The sequence below is a fragment of the Lactuca sativa genome, chromosome 4 (assembly GCF_002870075.4).
Source record: "Lactuca sativa cultivar Salinas chromosome 4, Lsat_Salinas_v11, whole genome shotgun sequence".
Lineage (NCBI taxonomy): Eukaryota > Viridiplantae > Streptophyta > Magnoliopsida > Asterales > Asteraceae > Lactuca > Lactuca sativa.
The window spans coordinates 203,484,252-203,504,526 of NC_056626.2; the positions used below are offsets into that span (position 1 = coordinate 203,484,252).

Consider the following 20,275-nt stretch of genomic DNA (forward strand, 5'->3'; position numbering starts at 1 on the left):
TAGTACATAGAAATATGTTAGTTGGTCAACTGAAGTATAAAAAACAAAATTCAATAAGTGTAATGTTTGTAGTATTCTTCATAAAATAATGTTTCCTGTTCGATGTTAATTTTTTTTCCAATTCAACAATGATTGTATTATCAACAATGAAGTTTGAGATCGTATAATCATCAACTTTGTTCTTCAAATTATAATGTGAAATTTGAATTTAAACACCAACTTTTTATCGAAAAGTACATTCAAAGCAAATAGATAAATCTCCATATTACCCTCCTAAAAAATAGTTATAGAAATAGATAGACAAAAGGTAAAAAATTAGTTTTATATAAATGAAGTTAATATCGATAACCTCATTAAACTTTTGAAGCAACTCTTGTGCACTTTTTCTAGAAGTTTCTTTGTTTCACGATCAAATAATATAAGTGACACCACACCAGTAACGTCTTGTACTTGAATGTCGATTTTGAAACTAAAGCCATTGATATAAACAAATACAGTAATATAAAATTAGAAAATTTAACTAAAGAGTATAATAATATGTATAAAAGAATTATTGAAGAACTTAGAACAAGATATATGTATTTGTTTATGCAAGTTGAAGTGTAACAACAAAAAACTTATTCATCTTGCTTTTGGTCCGTTCCACGAGTTTTGCCATCATACGTTAAAACGACTTTTATGGCTTTCTCTTGACAAACATGGGTCAGCATATTAAAAAAAATTAATATAAAGGATATAATTTTGTTTCTATAACTAAATGAATGAAACTAATATACTAAAAGTATATTGATTAATTTTTTCATGACCTCTCAACAGAAATATAGTAATAACAAGTAATAAGAACAAAGTAAATATAAGAAATTGTAGAAGAAGGAGAAAAGAGTAAAGAAAGAACCTATAAAAAAATTATAGATTAAGACCGTTAAAGAAGAGCATTGTAAATCATACAATTCAATTCAAAATCGTAAGAAGAACAACTTCAATGTAATCGTATATATAGGTTGTTTTTCAATAAGGAAATCATTATCTTTAAAAAAAATGGGATCCTAAAATATTATCTTGGAGATTTTCGGTTATTCATCTAGAAAAAAATGATATTATTTATATTGAATCAAAATTTCAAATTAATTGACTTGCTTAATTAATGAGTTTTAAATTCAAAACCATTATCTCAAATTGATTTATTTTACGTGAGATATACTGGGAGATAAACTATAAATAATATTGAATTTATTTTTGAATCTTAAATATTTCGCTAATTTAATAGGATTAGATTAGATTTTATAGGTTAATGACCAAATTACTGATATGCTTATTTAATAAGTTTTTTCAAAAAAAATAAAAAATAAAATTTAAACGAGTTTGAATTTTGAAGCCAAGAGCTATAAATAAGAGAGTTAAATTAGGAACAATATTAATTAGAGAAACTAATATCTCATATATAAATAGAATGCTATGGTATAATTGATAATGTAATTATTGAATTTAAATATTCTATAATTATTAAAGATTCTATAATTAAATATAATTGTGTTTGAATTTTATTTGAAGAAGATGATGTCATCAATCTAATCTAATGGTGTAAAACATAGGATTGAAATGCAATCAAGGGTCTTGATTGCTTTATTGGTGAATTAAGGGTTCTGTTTTAGTAATATTTAGAGATACATTAATATTTTAATTATAGTATAAGATGTATTTTAATATTTTTCAAAAATACTAGGTTTAAGTTTAAAATTTCAAATTTAGTAAGGAATTTATTTAATTTAAAAACAAACCAATTTTGATTTAATATTTATCTTTTAATTAAACAATTAATTAAATTAATTAAATCATTATGGATTAAATAATTATTTACAATCAATCAACTAATAAAATAATTCAAATTTAATCCTAATCTTGAGCCTTCTAATTTTCGAAAAAAGCTAGGGTTTACTAGGTTTTAATTGTTCAAATTTTAAGGCTCTTAAAATAACAAACAAGGAAACAAGGCAAACCTTTTGAAAATTAGGCAAAAGAGCTAAGGTTTCTAAAACCCCTGTAAAATTAAGAAATATAGGGTGGAGGCTAGGGTTTCAAGAACCCGATCGAATTTTTGAAAATACCTCCTTAGGGTTTAGATTCTATAAACCCTAATTTTGATTTATATGTCGTTAGTGGAGCGTTCTCACTATGATTCTATAAACCTTAATTTTGATTTATACCTCCTTAAGGTTTAGATTCTATAAACCCTGATTTTGATTTATATAAACCCTATGGAGTTTTCGAAAATACCTCCTAACTTTATACAAGATCAATAAGAGCAATGACTCTGATACCACTGATGAGTTTTATATGTTACAACTAATCTATTTTGGTGGAAGATGTCACAACTAGGAATTCTATACCATGTAACAACAACAATGATAACATTTGTGAACCAAAAATGTGAAAGCATGTATGATGCTTATTCAATACCAACAAAATTTCCATCAAACACTCTATACAAACACTTCATATAGTCAACAAAGAATTGGAAACCCTATAAATCTCGGTTGAAGTCCACTATGGACTAGGATTTCCTTATTGGGCCCAATGGACCAATAAGCTTCCAATTTGACTATTTTGGGCTTAGGACCCTTAAATGGGCCCTAATTGGATCTACTTTCATTTATTTTAACATTTTGGGCCATAATGGGCCTAGAATGAAATAAAATACCCTAATGGACCTTATTGGGCCATAACTAACCTAATTAGCTTTAATGGGCTATAAAACCCATTATTTTTGACAAATTGGGCCGTAAACCATCATAAGAGCCCAATGGGCCGAAAATCATCAAAATGGGCCCATGATATGGAATTAAGCACCAAAGGCCCAAAATTCTATTCTTTCTTCACCCTCTCTCGGCCCAAGTTAAAAAAAAAGAAAAAATAGAAGGGGAAATGGAGGTTGACTTTGGAGGTGCCACTTCATTTTTGTTTAGAGGATAACTAGGCAATTATTCATCATATAACCAAGCACATCATGTTTCCATGCACTCCACACCCCCTTCTCTTTTTCTTCTTCGGCCGAGAGTAAAAGGAAAAACGCACACACACCTTCAAACTTCTTTCAAACTCTCTCTAAATCTTCAAGAACATCTTTTTACCCTCCATCAAAATTTTCGAGATCTAGGGCATTTCAAGGAAGCACTTCTACAAAATTCCTCATTCTAGGTAAGTTAAAGCTTAGATCCATGGTTTAGCTTCTTGAAATTGTTATAAATCTCCTTCTAACTCATGAAAGTTCATAATCATGCTTCTTAGAACCCATCTAAGCCAAAGTCTTCCCAAGAAGCTTTCTAGGGCCGAAAATAGCATCAAACTTCTTCCCTTTCTCCTTCAAATCAAAAACAACAAGCAAAGGTGAGTTCATACCCCTCTATTTTCAGTTTTCATATGTTTTATGGGGGAGAATACAAGTAAAATGTGTAGATCTATGTGTATGCGTATGTTATGTGTGATTTCATGTGTTTATGTGATAAATATGTAACAAAAAGAATGGAAATCTCGAGATATATGGATCTAAGAGGAAGATAAACATGATATAAGACATATTAAACTAAACAAGTTAAGAAAAATTACCCTCTAAGATTAAAACAAACATATTGCAACATAAAACTCATTTTTGGGCTATAATTGTCAAACAAACCAAAGTTGAGTGGGAAAATTGTTATTTACGGTTTCTTAAGGACTAAAAGGGTCAAAAATATAAAAATAAGTGTTTTTATAAATATCATACTCTATTGAAGGTTAGAAATAAAATTTAAGGCTTATTGGGCTAAATCTTGGGCTTTTCGGCCCATTAAGCCAAAACTTGCGAAAATTACAACTTTCAAGGGGTTGAAAGGGTAAAATTCTCAAAACGGGGGTTAAAAATGGTGAATAAAACAAATTTAAGGGTTAAAATGATGTAATTTCCAAACAAGGATCAAAATTGTAAACTTTTTGGATTTTGGGTCAAAATTGTAAAAGTTGCAAAAAGTTTGGGCTTTAACCGAAAAATACTTTTCTATAAGGGCTGAAACTACCAAAGAATAAGTTTTGAGCTAAAAATATCACTTGAACAAGTCTTTGGGTCAAAAGTTTCAAGAAAATGGTTTAAGGACTTAAAATGTCTTTTTATATATAAAAGGACAAAAATTGTCAATTTTACCAAATAAGGGCCGAAAGGGGTTCAAACCAAGATTTTTGAGTCAATTATTTTATTTTAAGATATTTGAGTTAAAATAAAAATACCAAACTACAATTCATGAAAATGGAAAAATGAAAATACGTATAATTCCAACATCGTTAAAAATAACCGACCGAACTTATTCCGGTTCGAAATTAATAATCACCCAATCAAACTATACCTAAAACAAGTAAACATTCAAATCTTTGGGCTTGAAAGTTCCAATCATGTTTGTTGGGCCTTTGTGACCCATTAACATGATTTTTGGGCCCAAGGGATAACAATAAATGTTATTGGGCCTTCTATGACCCAATTTCATATTTAAGGGACCCTCAATGGCTTTTAAGTGCTATTGGGCCTTAGTGGCCCATTAGCATTGTTAGTAAGGTCCAAGTGAATCAAATGCGAAATGGGCCATCGTGCTCTTAGTATAACCAATAGCCATAAATAATACGCAGGAATAGTAGGATATTGTAATCCTCTTCTCCTCGTTTATTAGGCCTATCGTCAATCCAAGTAAACAAATACGGGTCGATAATCAATAGTAATCAAAATCAATTGAGATTTAGTGAGTAATAACGGGTGGCACCAACGTGTATCGGTCGTAGTCTGTAGTTATAATCAAAATCTCCTGGAGGGAGAGCGAGAGTTTATGTATAGATCTATACGGGGGTGACTCCCCCACACCTCAGCTGTTCGCTACAGTTAGACTCGGGCAGTCTAGGGTGACAAAATCTTAAGATAAATTCCGGCGTTCACCAGAGTTCCAAGACAGACGAATTAGTCATTATCATGCATGGTTATAACGACTCACATAAATAAATCCAATAAAAATCAAGTAATCAAGGAAAATAAAAAATCATTCAAGTGATGGAATAACAATTCGAACAGTTATATGATTTTTTTATTGTCGGAAAACATCGGGTTTTCCGGGGAAATTCAACATTTTTCACTGGTACTTTTAATACGAAGCTTTTCAACTATACACGTCTGGAAATCATCATGCATATAATTACGGATCTTCACACTTTTATATAAATAATGGTCTTTTCAGAAAATATCGGATTTTCTGGGTTGTTTTCTTTCAAACTACACAAAACATTTTTCATATCAAACCTGCTTATGAACTCACCAACATTCCATATGTTGACCATTTTCAAAATAACTTGTATTCTCAGGTAACAGGTAAGATGAGGAGTAGTACCAAGTATGTTAGGGTGTTGTGCTTTTGAAAACTATCAAACACTTTATGTTATGGATTTGTAATGTTAAAACAATGTACTTGATGTGAACAATGTCAGTTGTAATATATTGATGCATGGTGATGTTTATGTTATGATTCGTGTATATTCATTGTGATGATATTCAATTTAAGTCACGCAATCCCTCGGACGTTTCCGCCGTCTAGTTCGGGGGTGTGACAGAAAAACATAAACCCTAAGTTCACATGCATTCTAAAGGATCTACGTTCTCACCATGATTTGCAAACAAATATTGAATATCAAGAACCCTAAAAGTACATTGTGAAGGGTTTTAGCCATAAGAACATCCTATGTGCTCATACAAACCCTAATGCTTGGATCTAGGTTTCTCTATTGTACATGCAATTCATCCAAGACTATAAACCCTAGATCTAGTATATGATAATCAATATAACATATGAATTAGGGTTTAGATCATACCTTGATTGTTATGTAGCAATAACAATCTCAAATCCTCCTTGTAATGACTTTAGAAAGCTTAGAGTCACAAATGTCACTCCTCTAATGGTTCACAAACACCAATAGCAAGAGGATGAAGAAGAGAAGAGAAGGAGGCTGCCCAAAACATGTAGAAACCCTAATCAACAAGTTCACCACGTTTTGAGCCATAAGGGTCCTTTAAATAGAGAGGCTATTAGGGTTATCTAACAAGGAAACCCTAATTTGGATGCTTAAGCCCTAAGCAACCCGTGAACCCTTCTTTAATAAGCCTTGGACGATTTCTAATGGGTTTCCCCGAATTCGTCCAACCTTATATTATAAGGTAATCCATAGCCCAATTGCAATTATCTTATAATTACAATTCCAGTCCCTTAAGTTTAATTAATCTCTTTTAGTCACAAAATTAATTATCAATTAATTCTTGACCAATATTAATTAAACAATATGATTTCTCCTTTAATATATTATTCTCATAATATATTAATAAATCATATTTAATCCTTTATCTCCATAATTCATCCTATCAAGTTGCTTTGGTGAAGGCAACCCAAAAGGACCATGCACCATCGGGTCAAGTACATACCAAAATAGTTATGGACTTAGACACTAATCCAACACATTGCTATTTTCGAAATTAGTAAAGGGTTATTAGAAACTTCATACCTTAGTTTATTATAGCAAATAAAGTAGTAATCCTTCCTTATTGGTCTTCAGAAAGCAAGCACCATAAGTCCCGTGCCTCTGATGACTCACATCCAAACCCTAGCAAATTGGAGGCTAAAGAGGATGGAGGAGGAGGAAGAGAATTTTCGAAATTCTCTTTGGAACGAGATGAATTTCGAAAATCATAACCCAATGGGCTTTATATAGGTGATAGGAAGGCTAAGGATAAACCAAATTCCTTTTAGATAACCCTAATCATTTTGCTTTCCTCCTAAGACATCTAAGTTTCCTCAGAGCCCAAGAAAAGCTCTAGAAAGCCTCTAGAACTCCTATATAACCGCCCCCTTATGGTAGGCTCTAGAATTGCTCAATGCTCAACTTTTAAACATTGTCACCTTTAGTCCTTCTATTTTTAATTAATTCAGTTAATCCCAAAATTAATTCAAATTAATTTTTGATTAATTTTTAATTAACCAATACTATTTCTAATTAATTTATTAACCAAATAATTTCTAATCAATTTATCAATTATATAACAACTTAATAAATCAGTCTCTCTCTCTCCAAAAAACATTTCAGTCCATTACTAGGTTTGATGGAAACCCAAAAAGACTTTGCTAATAATCCATAATTATACCAATTTAGCTATTGGCTTAGACATATAATCCGACATTTTATGGGTCATAATCTTCTCTCTTGGTCTTCAAAGAGACAAGGTACCATCTCCGGGTCAAGTACCGAGGCTGAGTATCAGGGCGTTGCAAATGCGGTTGTCAAGACATGTTGGCTTTGCGACCTTCTTCGTGAACTTCACTATCCACCTCTTTCTGCTATGGTTTTGTACTACTACAACGTCAACGTCATATATTTTTCCACCAATATGGTTCAACATCAAAGCACCAAAGACATAGAGATTGATATTCACTTTGTAAGAGACAAAATGGCTATGGGTCAAGATCGAGTTTTACACGTCTCATCTTGATCTCAATATGCTGATATCTTCACCAAATGGCTTCACCTGTCTTTATTTCTTGACATCAGATCCAGTCTGAACGTCCGCTTAGACCTCCTGTTCGGACTACAGATGGATGTTAAATGTATATATTTGTATATGTTATATTTATGTTGTATTTCCTTTTTTTTTTGTGGCCCATGTATAGTTAGCCCACATTATAGCCTTTAACTCTTGTATTATTTAATTGGTGGAATGTAATTTGTGAATTCATGGGAAAATCTTTTGTCAACAACAAAGGAGTTCTATGCGGGTGAAGAAGAAGCAACAGTTACAATTTAATATATATATATATATATATATATATATATATATATATATATATATATATATATATATATATGTATAGGGTTATATATAGGGTTAGGATTAAATGTGAATTCCATATATTGTGTGAATGTATGACTAAATATAGAGCGTCCGATTGAAACAATCTATGGTCTTACATTCAGTGGCATGATCGTAAATATATGGAACTTAAATAATCAATTTTTAAAACTAAACTCAACATAAGGAAGATGCCTTATTTATCTTCCGAATTTTATGGGTATTAAATGTATATATTTGTATATGTTATATTTATGTTGTATTTCCTTTTTTTTTTTGTGGCCCATGTATAGTTAGCCCACATTATAGCCTTTAACTCTTGTATTATTTAATTGGTGGAATGTAATTTGTGAATTCATGGGAAAATCTTTTGTCAACAACAAAGGAGTTCTATGCGGGTGAAGAAGAAGCAACAGTTACAATTTAATATATATATATATATATATATATATATATATATATATATATATATATATATATATGTATAGGGTTATATATAGGGTTAGGATTAAATGTGAATTCCATATATTGTGTGAATGTATGACTAAATATAGAGCGTCCGATTGAAACAATCTATGGTCTTACATTCAGTGGCATGATCGTAAATATATGGAACTTAAATAATCAATTTTTAAAACTAAACTCAACATAAGGAAGATGCCTTATTTATCTTCCGAATTTTATGGGTATTAAATTAAATACTTAATTACCTTATAATTTAAATTTTCAACAAACATTATTATCGATATTTAAATTGGTTGTATTAAAAAAACGTAGGGTCACTTTATTTTCAAGAGACTTCATTCAATATATTATTTTTATAGTTAAGCGTTCTTGAAGAATACATGTCCATTTAAGAGAATCTTTTGAGACATGAACATTCTTATAGAATTGGATTGCATATATTATAAATAATAACAATTGACACCAAAATAACAGTTATTTAGAATACAAAATTGACACATTCTTTAAAGAATTCTTAATATAAATAAGAATGTAATTTTTTAATAGTCATATTCTTGTAAAAATAAAATACATTTTTCAGAGTAATAGTTACATTCTAGAAAAAATAAAAGAAATTCTTGAAGAATATGAAAATAAATATAATTGGATAACGGACATTCTTGAAGAATAATATAACACTTTTGAAAAAATAAATTACATTCTTAAAGAATAACAACATCTTGAACCATCTATTGAAGAATAAAACCATTCTTTATGCAAATTTGCCAGGATACATTGTCATTTGTTGTAATTCTTGCACGAATACCCTATGATACAATTGTTGCATGTTGTTCTTTCAGGAATTTCCACTAACACATGCCTTCCTACACACCTGTTGTGCAACACATGTAGACAACAAGAGAATCATTGCTCAAACATAATTTTCTTTACTAAAAGATAAATGTTTGAGACAAAGAGGATTATTAAATTTATTTGAATCAACAACTTCTCGTTTCTGTTTGAAACAAAAAAAAAACAACTAAAATGTTTATATATTCATACCTAAACATAATAAAAAAAGAACAAACACATAAATATTTGATGAAAAATCAAAATTCATATTGTAAATTGTGTACGATGCATTCCTACTCCACTTACTGATAAAGTATAAAAGAAATAGTACCACGGTTTAACCTTCTTGGTAAATTGAACTTTTACCATCACTTCTTATTACTCCACATAATCGAGAGATTAAAATATGAGGCAAATGGTTCCATGACATAAAAACGAGTCTGTTATGTTATTGATGAAAACAAATAATATATTACAAAAATGTGGTTTTAAACCCTAACTACCTTATTCAGTTGAATGTTGTAGCAGAAAACAAATATAGTAAATGATCCCAAATGAAAGACGACCAAAACAACTTTGGTTCTTCATACAACAACTTCAATAATTGATCAAGAACTATTAGACTAACATTTTAACTAGGTTTGTTCCTCGTTCCCATCTGCGGCTGCATGCACAAAGCAAAAAAATAAATATCGAATAAGAAAAAAAGGTATTAATGCCCTTCTTGAATCTAATCGCCCCCCAAATTCCAAACCCAACATCTTACCAAAAACCCTAAATAAAGGGGATTATAGAGAGAATGATTGACACACCTGATCTAACACCTTCATCTACAAATGAGTTTTCAAAATAAAAGCAACAGATCTTTCAATGCCAACTGAATAGGGGAAGTGAAATCTTGGTTGGCTTCTAATTGGATGCCAATGGAAAAGATAATGTCCCTGATTTTGAGTATACCCTTCACAAAATTTCGCATTTACATATTCTGGGCATAATTTCACAAGCCAAAATGTAAGTTGTAACCATAATTTTGAAGAAAAAAATAAAGGTATGTTTTTTCTGCTACGCGATTACCCCTACACATTTAATCGATCAAGGAAAAAAACAAGGTCACTTCTTCTTGTTGTGCAATTACTCCTTAGTCCTTCCCTTCAATTGATCACCGAAGCAACATGAATCTCACCGAAGCAACATGAATATGGTCCTTTTATGCATCAACGACTGTAAAAACTTATTAGAGAAAATCATCTTCTTTAAAAAAGAAGGTATCATGCTTGGAAAAAGTTGTTGACGTTTGACATAAAGAGATAAGAGACGAGATAAATTTGGGTAGTAATTAACTAGTTACATAATTTAATGGATTTAGGTAAATATGATTAATTAATTATTGAGTTAAATTATCATTATTTCTTTTTCAAATGATTGGTTGTCATTGAGTAACACATTCACACAATATTTGTTTATATATAAATGATCATAACTCTCTCTCTCTCTCTCTATATATATATATATATATATATATATATATATATATGATGCAAAGTCATTCCGATGACCTGGCTTGAAGCTTCGAGGATCTCAATTGAAACCTGTAGTCGCACGCAGAGAAGCAATCAAGCAGATCACGTCAATCGTGTCTCGAGAGGGTGTTTCGACGGTTAAGTCAATGATGATAAGGGAACGAGGGTCTAAAAAAGTGAGTGGAAATGTGTGGGAGGTGAGAATGATGATCCATGTATGAATTGCCTCCACCCTTTTATAGTTATGGATATAGGCTGAATAGATTTTGCCAGGACACAGAAGCCAAGATTGATCCAACTGTCCCTTGACTGATCTTATAGAGTGTTGATTGATGGAGATGAAAATTCCCTTGTAATAACATCCTCTCTAATCACTTGGCTTGTGTGTGAACCAATATCAGCCCTTTATAGTTTTTTATTTTAATTATTTAATTATTTATTTATTTATTATTATTATTATTATTATTATTATTATTATTATTATTATTATTATTATTATTATTATTACTTTAACAATATCAGCTTCGGGGCAAGGAGACGAAGGACCAACCTTACACCTTATTTTCGAGTTCAACTTAACGAGAAAAAAGAAAATAAATGGATGGAAGTGAGAGCAAGTAAAATAAATTAGTGTTCCCGAGTTTCATTAAGACCCCGCTCCCAAGTTGTAGCAAAGAAAAGAAGAGAAGAGAAAAGAAAGTAAGGAGAGAAAAGAAGAGAAAAGAAAGGAAAATAAATCTGTCTTTTGTGCTCTCGCGTTGGAGAGAAATAGAAGGAAAGTTAAACATTTTGTTCTTTCTTTCCAAATCCTTCCAAATCGGAAGGAAAGTTAGGAGGGAAAGTGATCCTTTCATTTCCCTCCACTTCCTTTCTTTAATGAAACTCGGGAACACCAATTTCTCTTACTTTCCTTTCACTTCCGCCCAATTCCTTTCTTTTCTCTCCTTAAGTTGAACTCGGGAGCAAGGTGTAAAGGAAGGAAGTGAAAGTAAATAGAATGGTCACTTTCCCTCCTAACTTTCCTTCCAATTTGGACGGATTTGGAGAGAAAGAACAAAACATTTAACTTTCTTTTCACTTCTCTCCGACTCGGGAACACGAAATACAAATTTATTTTCTTTTCCTTTTTATTCTTTTCTCTACTATTTTCTTTTCTTTTCTTTTCTCATATTTTCTTTTTCTTTGGAGTAAATTACACGAATGGTACCTATGGTTTGGGGTAATTTACGCGTTTGGTCCTAACTTATTTTTTTAACTCGGGAGGTCCCTACTATTTGTTTTTGTTACGCGCTTGGTCCCTACTGTTTGTTTTCGTTACACGTTTGGTCCTTGTCTTACCTAAAAAGACTCTTATTTGAATAGAAAAAAAATAAGTTAGGAACCAAACACACAAATTACCATAGAACATAGTACCATCCGTGTAATTTACACTTTTCTTTAGGCCTGTCAAAACATGCCACGACACGACAAGAAAAAACGACACGAAACGAAATTGGGACGAAATTGAAATTCGAATTCGTGTTCGTGTCGTGTTCGTGTTAGGAAAAAAAATCACGACGTCGTGTCGTGTCGTGTTCGTGTTAAAAAAACGGCACGAAATTAGCACGAAATTGGCACGAAAGTAACACGACTCAAACACGATTAAAAGCCCACATATTAACACGACAATAAAAACGAGTTTGACACGAGATACAACCGACTTACGCTTTTATTAAATAATATATTTGAATATATATATATATATATATATATATATATATATATATATATATATATATACATACGTTTAAGTGAAGCGTCTTTTGGTTTAATGACTTTATAAAGTTCCAATAAAAGTTCCCTTCGGTTCATCTTCACTCTTCCGACTTCCGATTCATATTCCATCGACTACGATTATATTCCATCTACGGACTACGGACTACGGACTACGATTATAAATTTCAAGCGCAGATTGTTGTTCCTTGTTATCGATCAAACCCTAATTCGAGCACAAACACTGTAGAGCACATCGAACGATTGGCCGATTCCTTCATCACAAGTTCACGGTATCGATCATAGCGACTGGGCGATTTCTATTTTTCTTCATCAATCGACAATCATCACGGTAATGTTTTTCATCCATCAAAATTCCTTACTTTGTGTTCCTTTTTAGTTTAGGTTATCGATCATATAGCTATATTTTCTGATTTTCTGCTTGATTTTTACTGCCATTATTATTGATCAAACCATTCTGTGATTCCTTGTTATCGATCAAACCCTAATTATCGGTCAAAATTTCTTGCTGTGTGATTTGCAATAAATCAGAACACACAGGAAGGAACAGAACCAAGCTTGACTTTTACCGCCATTATTGCTTTTACACTGAGGGGGTGTTTGATACCCGTCTGACTGGGTCTGAGTCAGACATATGGGCTGACTTGGTCAGACATTTAGTGTTTGATGATATGCTTTGTCGGTTAGCCGTCTGGCCCAAATGTCTTACCCGGTCAGCTTAGTAACGTATGCTGACTGGAAATAAGCGCTTCTACCCCTCTGTTATCTTTCTTCCCTCGTTATCCGATACCCATTCTTTCAAACGTAACCTAAAAAAAAAAAGCGCAGACACAAAAATCGCCGCCTCCTCCATCGACAGCTAACCGCCATCTCACTCGTCGCTGCCATCTAGCCGCCATCTAGCTGCCGTCTCGCCACCATCTCGCCGGCTAAAGAGAACTCGCCATCTCCGAGCAATTTCTCTCGCTTTCCCTGTCATTCAAGATCACTGTAATTCATCAAAAACGGGTAAGCTAATCTTCTCCTGTTATGTTAATACTATTTGAAATCAGAATCGCTTATGCTATCATGTTATGCAATCTGATGTATAATGTATAAAATCAGAATCCGATTTGCTCTAATAAATCTGAAATTTTAATTACCTGTATCAAATTGAAGCTTTCCCTTTCTTCTTAATAATTTTTGAAATCGGTTATGCTTGAGAGCTAGACTTTTATTTCTTGTTTGCCATTGTTGTTCACAAAGTTGTAGCTTTCCCTGTATCAAATTCCATAGAAACAACAGGAAGAATAATAATTGGTTTTGAAATAAAAAATTGATTTGATTTGAGTTGTTGCCCTTTTCTTGTGTGTCATATTTGTTTTGATTTGTTTTGAGTTGTTTCCCTGTATCAAATTGCATAGAAGCAAGTCACAACAGGAAGCTTTCCCTTTCTTCCTAATATTTTTTGAGGTTAATGTTTTAGGATTTGATTTGTTTTGAGTTGTTGCCCTTTTTGTGAAATCAGAAATCAAAAATTAGTTTTGAAATAAAAAATTGTTCTTTTCCTAATTTAAGCCCTGTTTTGCACAGCAACAGAAACTATAATTATTGGAGAATAATAATTTTCTTATGCAAAGCCCTTCAAATCTTCTTTCTCCATACATGATTTCACCTAACACCCAAAATCTCTTCAATAGGCTATTTGACTAGTTAAGATTCACACTTTCAAACTCAAATTCAAAACAAATATGCTGTATCATTTTATGTGATGACATTAATTTGGATTATGTGAGTTTAAGCAATTAAAACACTAATGATGAGTTACAAATTATGAGATGCATAAAGTAAATATTTTATGTAAGAGATCATCTTTGTTAATTGTGACAAAGTAGTTTTTTTTTTTATATGGATACACGACTACCTTCCTATCCCATTATAATGGAATTTCCTAGGTATGTTGTTGTTTTTTATCAAGTAAATAGTTTTTCTTCCAAAACAGTATTTCTTAAAAATGTATATTTATATTTGTATAGACTAGTATGGATTAGTCGATGATAATTGATAATCCTGGGAAAGAGTATAAATGTGGAAATTTAGAGGGTTATTTTCCATTTAATATTTATATGGTTAGTTGGGACAGTTGGAAGTTTGGATGTACTTGTTTTTATAATTATTCAACAATTTAATCCATCACTATATATAACAGCAGGGTAAAATGGTCATTTTTCATCACTCAGCACATTCAGTCAGATGTACAATCAAACAACAAGATTTCTTACTCAGTCAGGATTTTTTACCCAGACAGACCTTTCCCAATCAGAACTTTCTCAGTCAGCAACTATCAAACGGGGCCTGATTATCCCCAAAATACCTTAAACCTTCTTTCCAAACTCAAGCTTAACATATTACCTTCTATCTACAAATTATGTGGTTGTGTTTTTTTCTCAAGAACATGTGGTTGTGTTTTTTTCTCAAGAACATGGATGCAACAGAACATGTTATTTCATTAACTGTTATTTATGCTTTGCATCTGTTATTTAAGCTTTGAATATGTTATTTCTTTCTGTTATTTCAGTAATGATTATGTTTTTCGTATAGATAATTATATGTATATGTGCATTGTGCAGCAGAACCAGTTATTTCATTAACTGTTATTTAAGCTTTAAATCTGTTATTTCTTTCTGTTCAGATTTCTTTCTGTTATTTCTTTTTGTCCAGATAATATAGAACCTGTTATTTGTTTCTGTCCAGAGAATATAGAACCAGCAGAACCGGTTGGAGCCCTCTGTGTAAGCACATGAATATTGCATTATCTAGATGATGAAATCGATGAGTTACATTTGAGCAAAAAACTATTTTTAACTGAACCTTTGGATACTGGTAGAACTTGGGTTTCTAAACCTTTTAGAAAAGGGCTTATGTGTTGATTCTGATGAGATTGGAGTATAATTTATGGAATAAATTTTGGGATTCATATGTATATATTTAAGTGCAGGTGTTAATATGTAACATTATCCTTACATATGTGGATGATTCATTGTTTACTTCTAATTTTGTTTCAATAACATACCTTTTGTCACGCCTTTTTATTCGTTAAGATGAGAAGGGCATAGCGAAATCAGCAAACGACGATTTCAAAAAAAAAATCTTTTATTTTTCAGGCATTTTCTCAAACACCTTGTGTGCTTTATGAGTTTCTTCAAATTTCTGTAATGCTAATCAACACTCATAGACTTAGAATGCAGTAGTAACTATAGCAGGTAGTATCGTTGGTATGACTTATAAAGGCAAAATAGAATTCAAGGAGTAATCAACACATACCTGATTTAAAAACGTAGAGATAATATGCAGACGTTATTAGAGAGGGATACGGGAGCTGTGATGATCAGCAACGCATAAGTTTGAAATGTGGGGAAGAAGATGGGGAAACAATTTTAAAATACGAAAACATAAGAAAGTTGAGAAAGTATACCTGATATCAGAAGAGATAGCAAGAAGATGGTGTAGCTGCTTCACGGAAAGGAAATTGTGATTCACTGTGACTCATCAGTCGGAAATATGGGGAAGAAGATTTGGAAAGAACGTGGAACATATAAAGCTTTTGGTGACCGGCAGATGTAGGGAGTCAGAGAGTTGAAATTTGAGGAATTTCCCTAAAATTTGTCAATTATCGTTAACCTTCTTTCGAGAGGTTTAGTTCTTTGCTAAACCTCTCGAAAGAAGGTTAACGATAATTGACAAATTTTAGGGAAATTCCTCAAATTTCAACTCTCTGACTCCCTACATCTGCCGGTCACCAAAAGCTTTATATGTTCCACGTTCTTTCCAAATCTTCTTCCCCATATTTCCGACTGATGAGTCATAGTGAATCACAATTTCCTTTCCGTGAAGCAGCTACACCATCTTCTTGCTATCTCTTCTGATATCAGGTATACTTTCTCAACTTTCTTATGTTTTCGTATTTTAAAATTGTTTCCCCATCTTCTTCCCCACATTTCAAACTTATGCGTTGCTGATCATCACAGCTCCCGTATCCCTCTCTAATAACGTCTGCATATTATCTCTACGTTTTTAAATCAGGTATGTGTTGATTACTCCTTGAATTCTATTTTGCCTTTATAAGTCATACCAACGATACTACCTGCTATAGTTACTACTGCATTCTAAGTCTATGAGTGTTGATTAGCATTACAGAAATTTGAAGAAACTCATAAAACACACAAGGTGTTTGATAAAATGCCTGAAAAATAAAAGATTTTTTTTTTGAAATCGTCGTTTGCTGATTTCGCTATGCCCTGCTCATCTTAACGAATAAAAAGGCGTGACAAAAGGTATGTTATTGAAACAAAATTAGAAGTAAACAATGAATCATCCACATATGTAAGGATAATGTTACATATTAACACCTGCACTTAAATATATACATATGAATCCCAAAATTTATTCCATAAATTATACTCCAATCTCATCAGAATCAACACATAAGCCCCTTTCTAAAAGGTTTAGAAACCCAAGTTCTACCAGTATCCAAAGGTTTAGTTAAAAATAGTTTTTTGCTCAAATGTAACTCATCGATTTCATCATCTAGATAATGCAATATTCATGTGCTTACACAGAGGGCTCCAACCACAGGGATTTAGTGTGGAGGAAGACAATGGAATTGGGAGATTCTTCTTCTTCTTGTTGTTGTGAAGATGTGTTTGTTTCAATTCCTCGTGGTGGTCCTATATACATTGCAGACATGGTGGGTCCCCTCACTAGTGTTTCTCAATTCCAGTCATGCATTCAAGATCAACTCAAGGTACTAAATTCTTGAAACTAACTAACTTATAAATGAAATGAAGCAACAATAATTATGTTATTTTGCAGGATCTGAGAAAGGAGTTGTGCTTGGAATTGACTGAAGAACATCATCATGAAATTTCGTGAGTTGCTTTTCAACACTTTCACTCTTATTTTACTTAAATTAGTTTTCTATAAATCTCATCAAGGGTTTTTGTTTTGGTCTGGTTGTCTTTTATAGGGTTGATGAACTTAAAATCCTGAGTGAGGAGGAGTTGGTAGATATAGCATTCCAAGCATCACTCAAGGTATGATAATAATTTTTTTTTTTTTTTTTTTTTTTTTTTTTTTTTTGTATTATAAATAATAAATATTATTTTTTTGTAACACATGATGTTGTGAATTTTATTGCAGGATGGTAACTTGACAAAAGATAATTCACTTTCATCTGAAGATTGCTCTAATGGGTAAGAAAGGTGTCTCTAAAACCTTTTATACATCCACTTCTTACAAATATAAAATAAATGATGGATAGGATAAGTGATTCCTCCATTTTCAAATTGAATGATTGCAGAGTCCTTGATAACAGAAAGATGAATGGAAAGGTATCCAAGAAGATGAAAAGAGTGAAACAAAAGGAGACAACTCATGAAGTAAGGCTCTTGTTTATTCCATTCCTTCTCATTTCAGAATCCTTAATATTCCATCATGATTGATGAATACTTTTAAAAAAAAAAATTAAAAAAGCTAAGATACCCTCATTTTGTAGTGAAAAAAATTTAAGAATTAAACCCTCATTTTGGTTGGTATGCATTTTCAGGAAGATTATATGGAAGAGGTGGAGAAAGTTGCTAGAATTAAACAAAAACAAGAAGAAGACAAATCAGCTGCAAGATTGCATTCTTTTAGGTATGTTTTTATTTATGGTAGAAAAAATTGATAAATTTATATTTATAATAATAATATTAATATGGTTCGAGTCAGTGGTGTTTCGGGACCCGTTGCATGTGTGACTCCCTCAGAGAAGAAAGAACGAATGTCATCCTTTAATTCTACAAGTTATTTGACACAACAGGTTTACCTTTATTTATTTATTTATTAACTCTTATCATTTATCAACTCCAACCATAATAGCCATATTTATCAGGTGAAATCATCAAGCACACGTGAACAAATACCAATACCTATAGATGATAATGAGATCCTTCTTTGCATAGAGGTCTATAATCACAAACGCTCATGGGTTAAGGTAAACATTAACAAAATTACAAAACAAACCTTCTCTTATAACATATCTTTGTAATTATTATAATGTTTTGGAATTTGGAATTTGTTTGTTTGTAGAATCAAGAAATTTTGGTTCTTGGACGCCAATTATTAACTGAACTGAGAGACAAAATATACTGTTTGACTGATGAAATTATGAAGTTAACCAAAAAGCATACTCCATCTGGATATTTCCTCATAGAAGTAACTAACTCTCTACATTCATAGTTTCATACTCATACATAAATATATTATTGGTAATTAATTATGTTTTTGTAATCGTAGGATATATTTTACAACGATTTAAGGGAAATCAACGCTGTAGACTACAGTAAACCCATACTCGATTGGATTAGAGAATCAAAGAAGATTGCATCAGAAAAATGGGAATCCATCATATCAGGTGAACTGCATCAGAAACAAAAGCAAATTTTAGGAAGTGGAAGTGGAATTGCTCCCAAGTTGCCTCGCTTCAAACCTCTTCCAATGCAAGCAACTCGTTTTTGTGACCTAAATTTCCGACTTGGAGCTGGCTATCTTTACTGTCATCAGGTATCAAAAATTAATCTCAACATGCTATTACATACATGACATATGAGATATATGTATATATGATAGGGTGATTGCAAGCATGTGATGGTGATACGAGACATGAGGGTGATAGATAGGAAAGAGGATGTGCATAATCGAGCTGCTTATCCCTTGATTATGTTTCAATCGAAGTTGCGATTCCAAAAGTGCTCGATCTGTAAGATCTACAAAGCGACGAAGGTGACTGTGGATGACAAGTATACTCCCGAGAATCCTTGCTTTTTCTGTGGGATTTGCTATTACATGCTTCACTATTCCAATAATCAACTCATATACAGTGACTTCAAGGTCTACGATTATATTCATGAATGAATCAACCAGTACAGATTTGGATGTTTTTCGGGTTGAGTCCGATCCAGTTTCTCACCAATCGGTTTTGACTTGGTTGATATGAAATTCAATTTCGTACATAACTTGACAAAAATGGAATTTATCGATAACCTGGTAAGCCCAAGTGAAAGTTGTTTAAAAGCCCAAAAGCTTTGTAGCCCAACGTGATTTTAAATTGGAACTTAATTGGTTCAGATCGATGTCGTTGTGGTTTTTGATTTTATTGTATTTTAACCTATCAAAATCGAGTAATCGACAATACTAGGGGACATATCCCTTTCATTTGACCATTTTCGAAATCGATACCAATTATTTTATTTGCAATTAGTATTAAATATGATTATTGAACTAATCCAACCGTGTAAGTCACTTCAATCACGCCACCTTGTTTAACAGAATATTGCTATATGATCGTTTGAATTTGGATCTATATGTTTTAAATATAATTTTGGAAATTGAATAAATTATTGGGGCGACATGTTTGTACTCATTCAGAACCATTTATCATTAAATTAATTTCTTTTAAGGGTAAATTGTAGAAAAACAGAATCATTTATCTATTAGTATTGTAAAAAAATCCTTGCATTTTCAGTTATCTTTCAGATTTATTAAAATATCAGTTTTTCTTAAAGAAATTATTGTTGTTTTGTGATATGATATTTATCTTGTTTGTTTTTAGGTTAACATGGAAAAAGAACGAAGTTACTTATTTTGGTTGATATAAACATTTTATTTACGAATAGAAAATGATCACAGATTAAATTCGGTATAATTAATCAAATTTCTTTTATTTACCCTGGGTGACATTAATATTACATAAAAAAGACTTTAGACAGCT

At 31.8% G+C, this 20,275-nt stretch overlaps 1 protein-coding gene across 8 annotated transcripts; it reads left to right on the forward strand.

The window, feature by feature from the left end:
- The first annotated feature begins 13,263 nt into the window (after positions 1-13,263).
- LOC111889016 (snRNA-activating protein complex subunit) lies at positions 13,264-19,727 on the forward strand. Of its 8 annotated transcripts, none has more exons than XM_023885143.3 (13): positions 13,264-13,494; positions 15,187-15,257; positions 17,085-17,269; positions 17,338-17,393; positions 17,492-17,558; positions 17,665-17,717; positions 17,825-17,903; positions 18,071-18,159; positions 18,235-18,325; positions 18,398-18,499; positions 18,595-18,720; positions 18,802-19,068; positions 19,135-19,727. In XM_023885143.3, exons 3-13 carry the CDS (start codon positions 17,123-17,125, stop codon positions 19,417-19,419), a joined length of 1,362 nt encoding a protein of 453 aa, XP_023740911.1. In that variant the 5' UTR covers positions 13,264-13,494; positions 15,187-15,257; positions 17,085-17,122; the 3' UTR covers positions 19,420-19,727. The 8 variants fall into 8 exon arrangements, with proteins under 8 accessions (XP_023740911.1, XP_023740912.1, XP_023740908.1 ...); XM_023885144.3 differs by having other exon boundaries at positions 17,101-17,269; XM_023885140.3 differs by having other exon boundaries at positions 15,220-15,257.
- Positions 19,728-20,275: the final 548 nt, after the last annotated feature.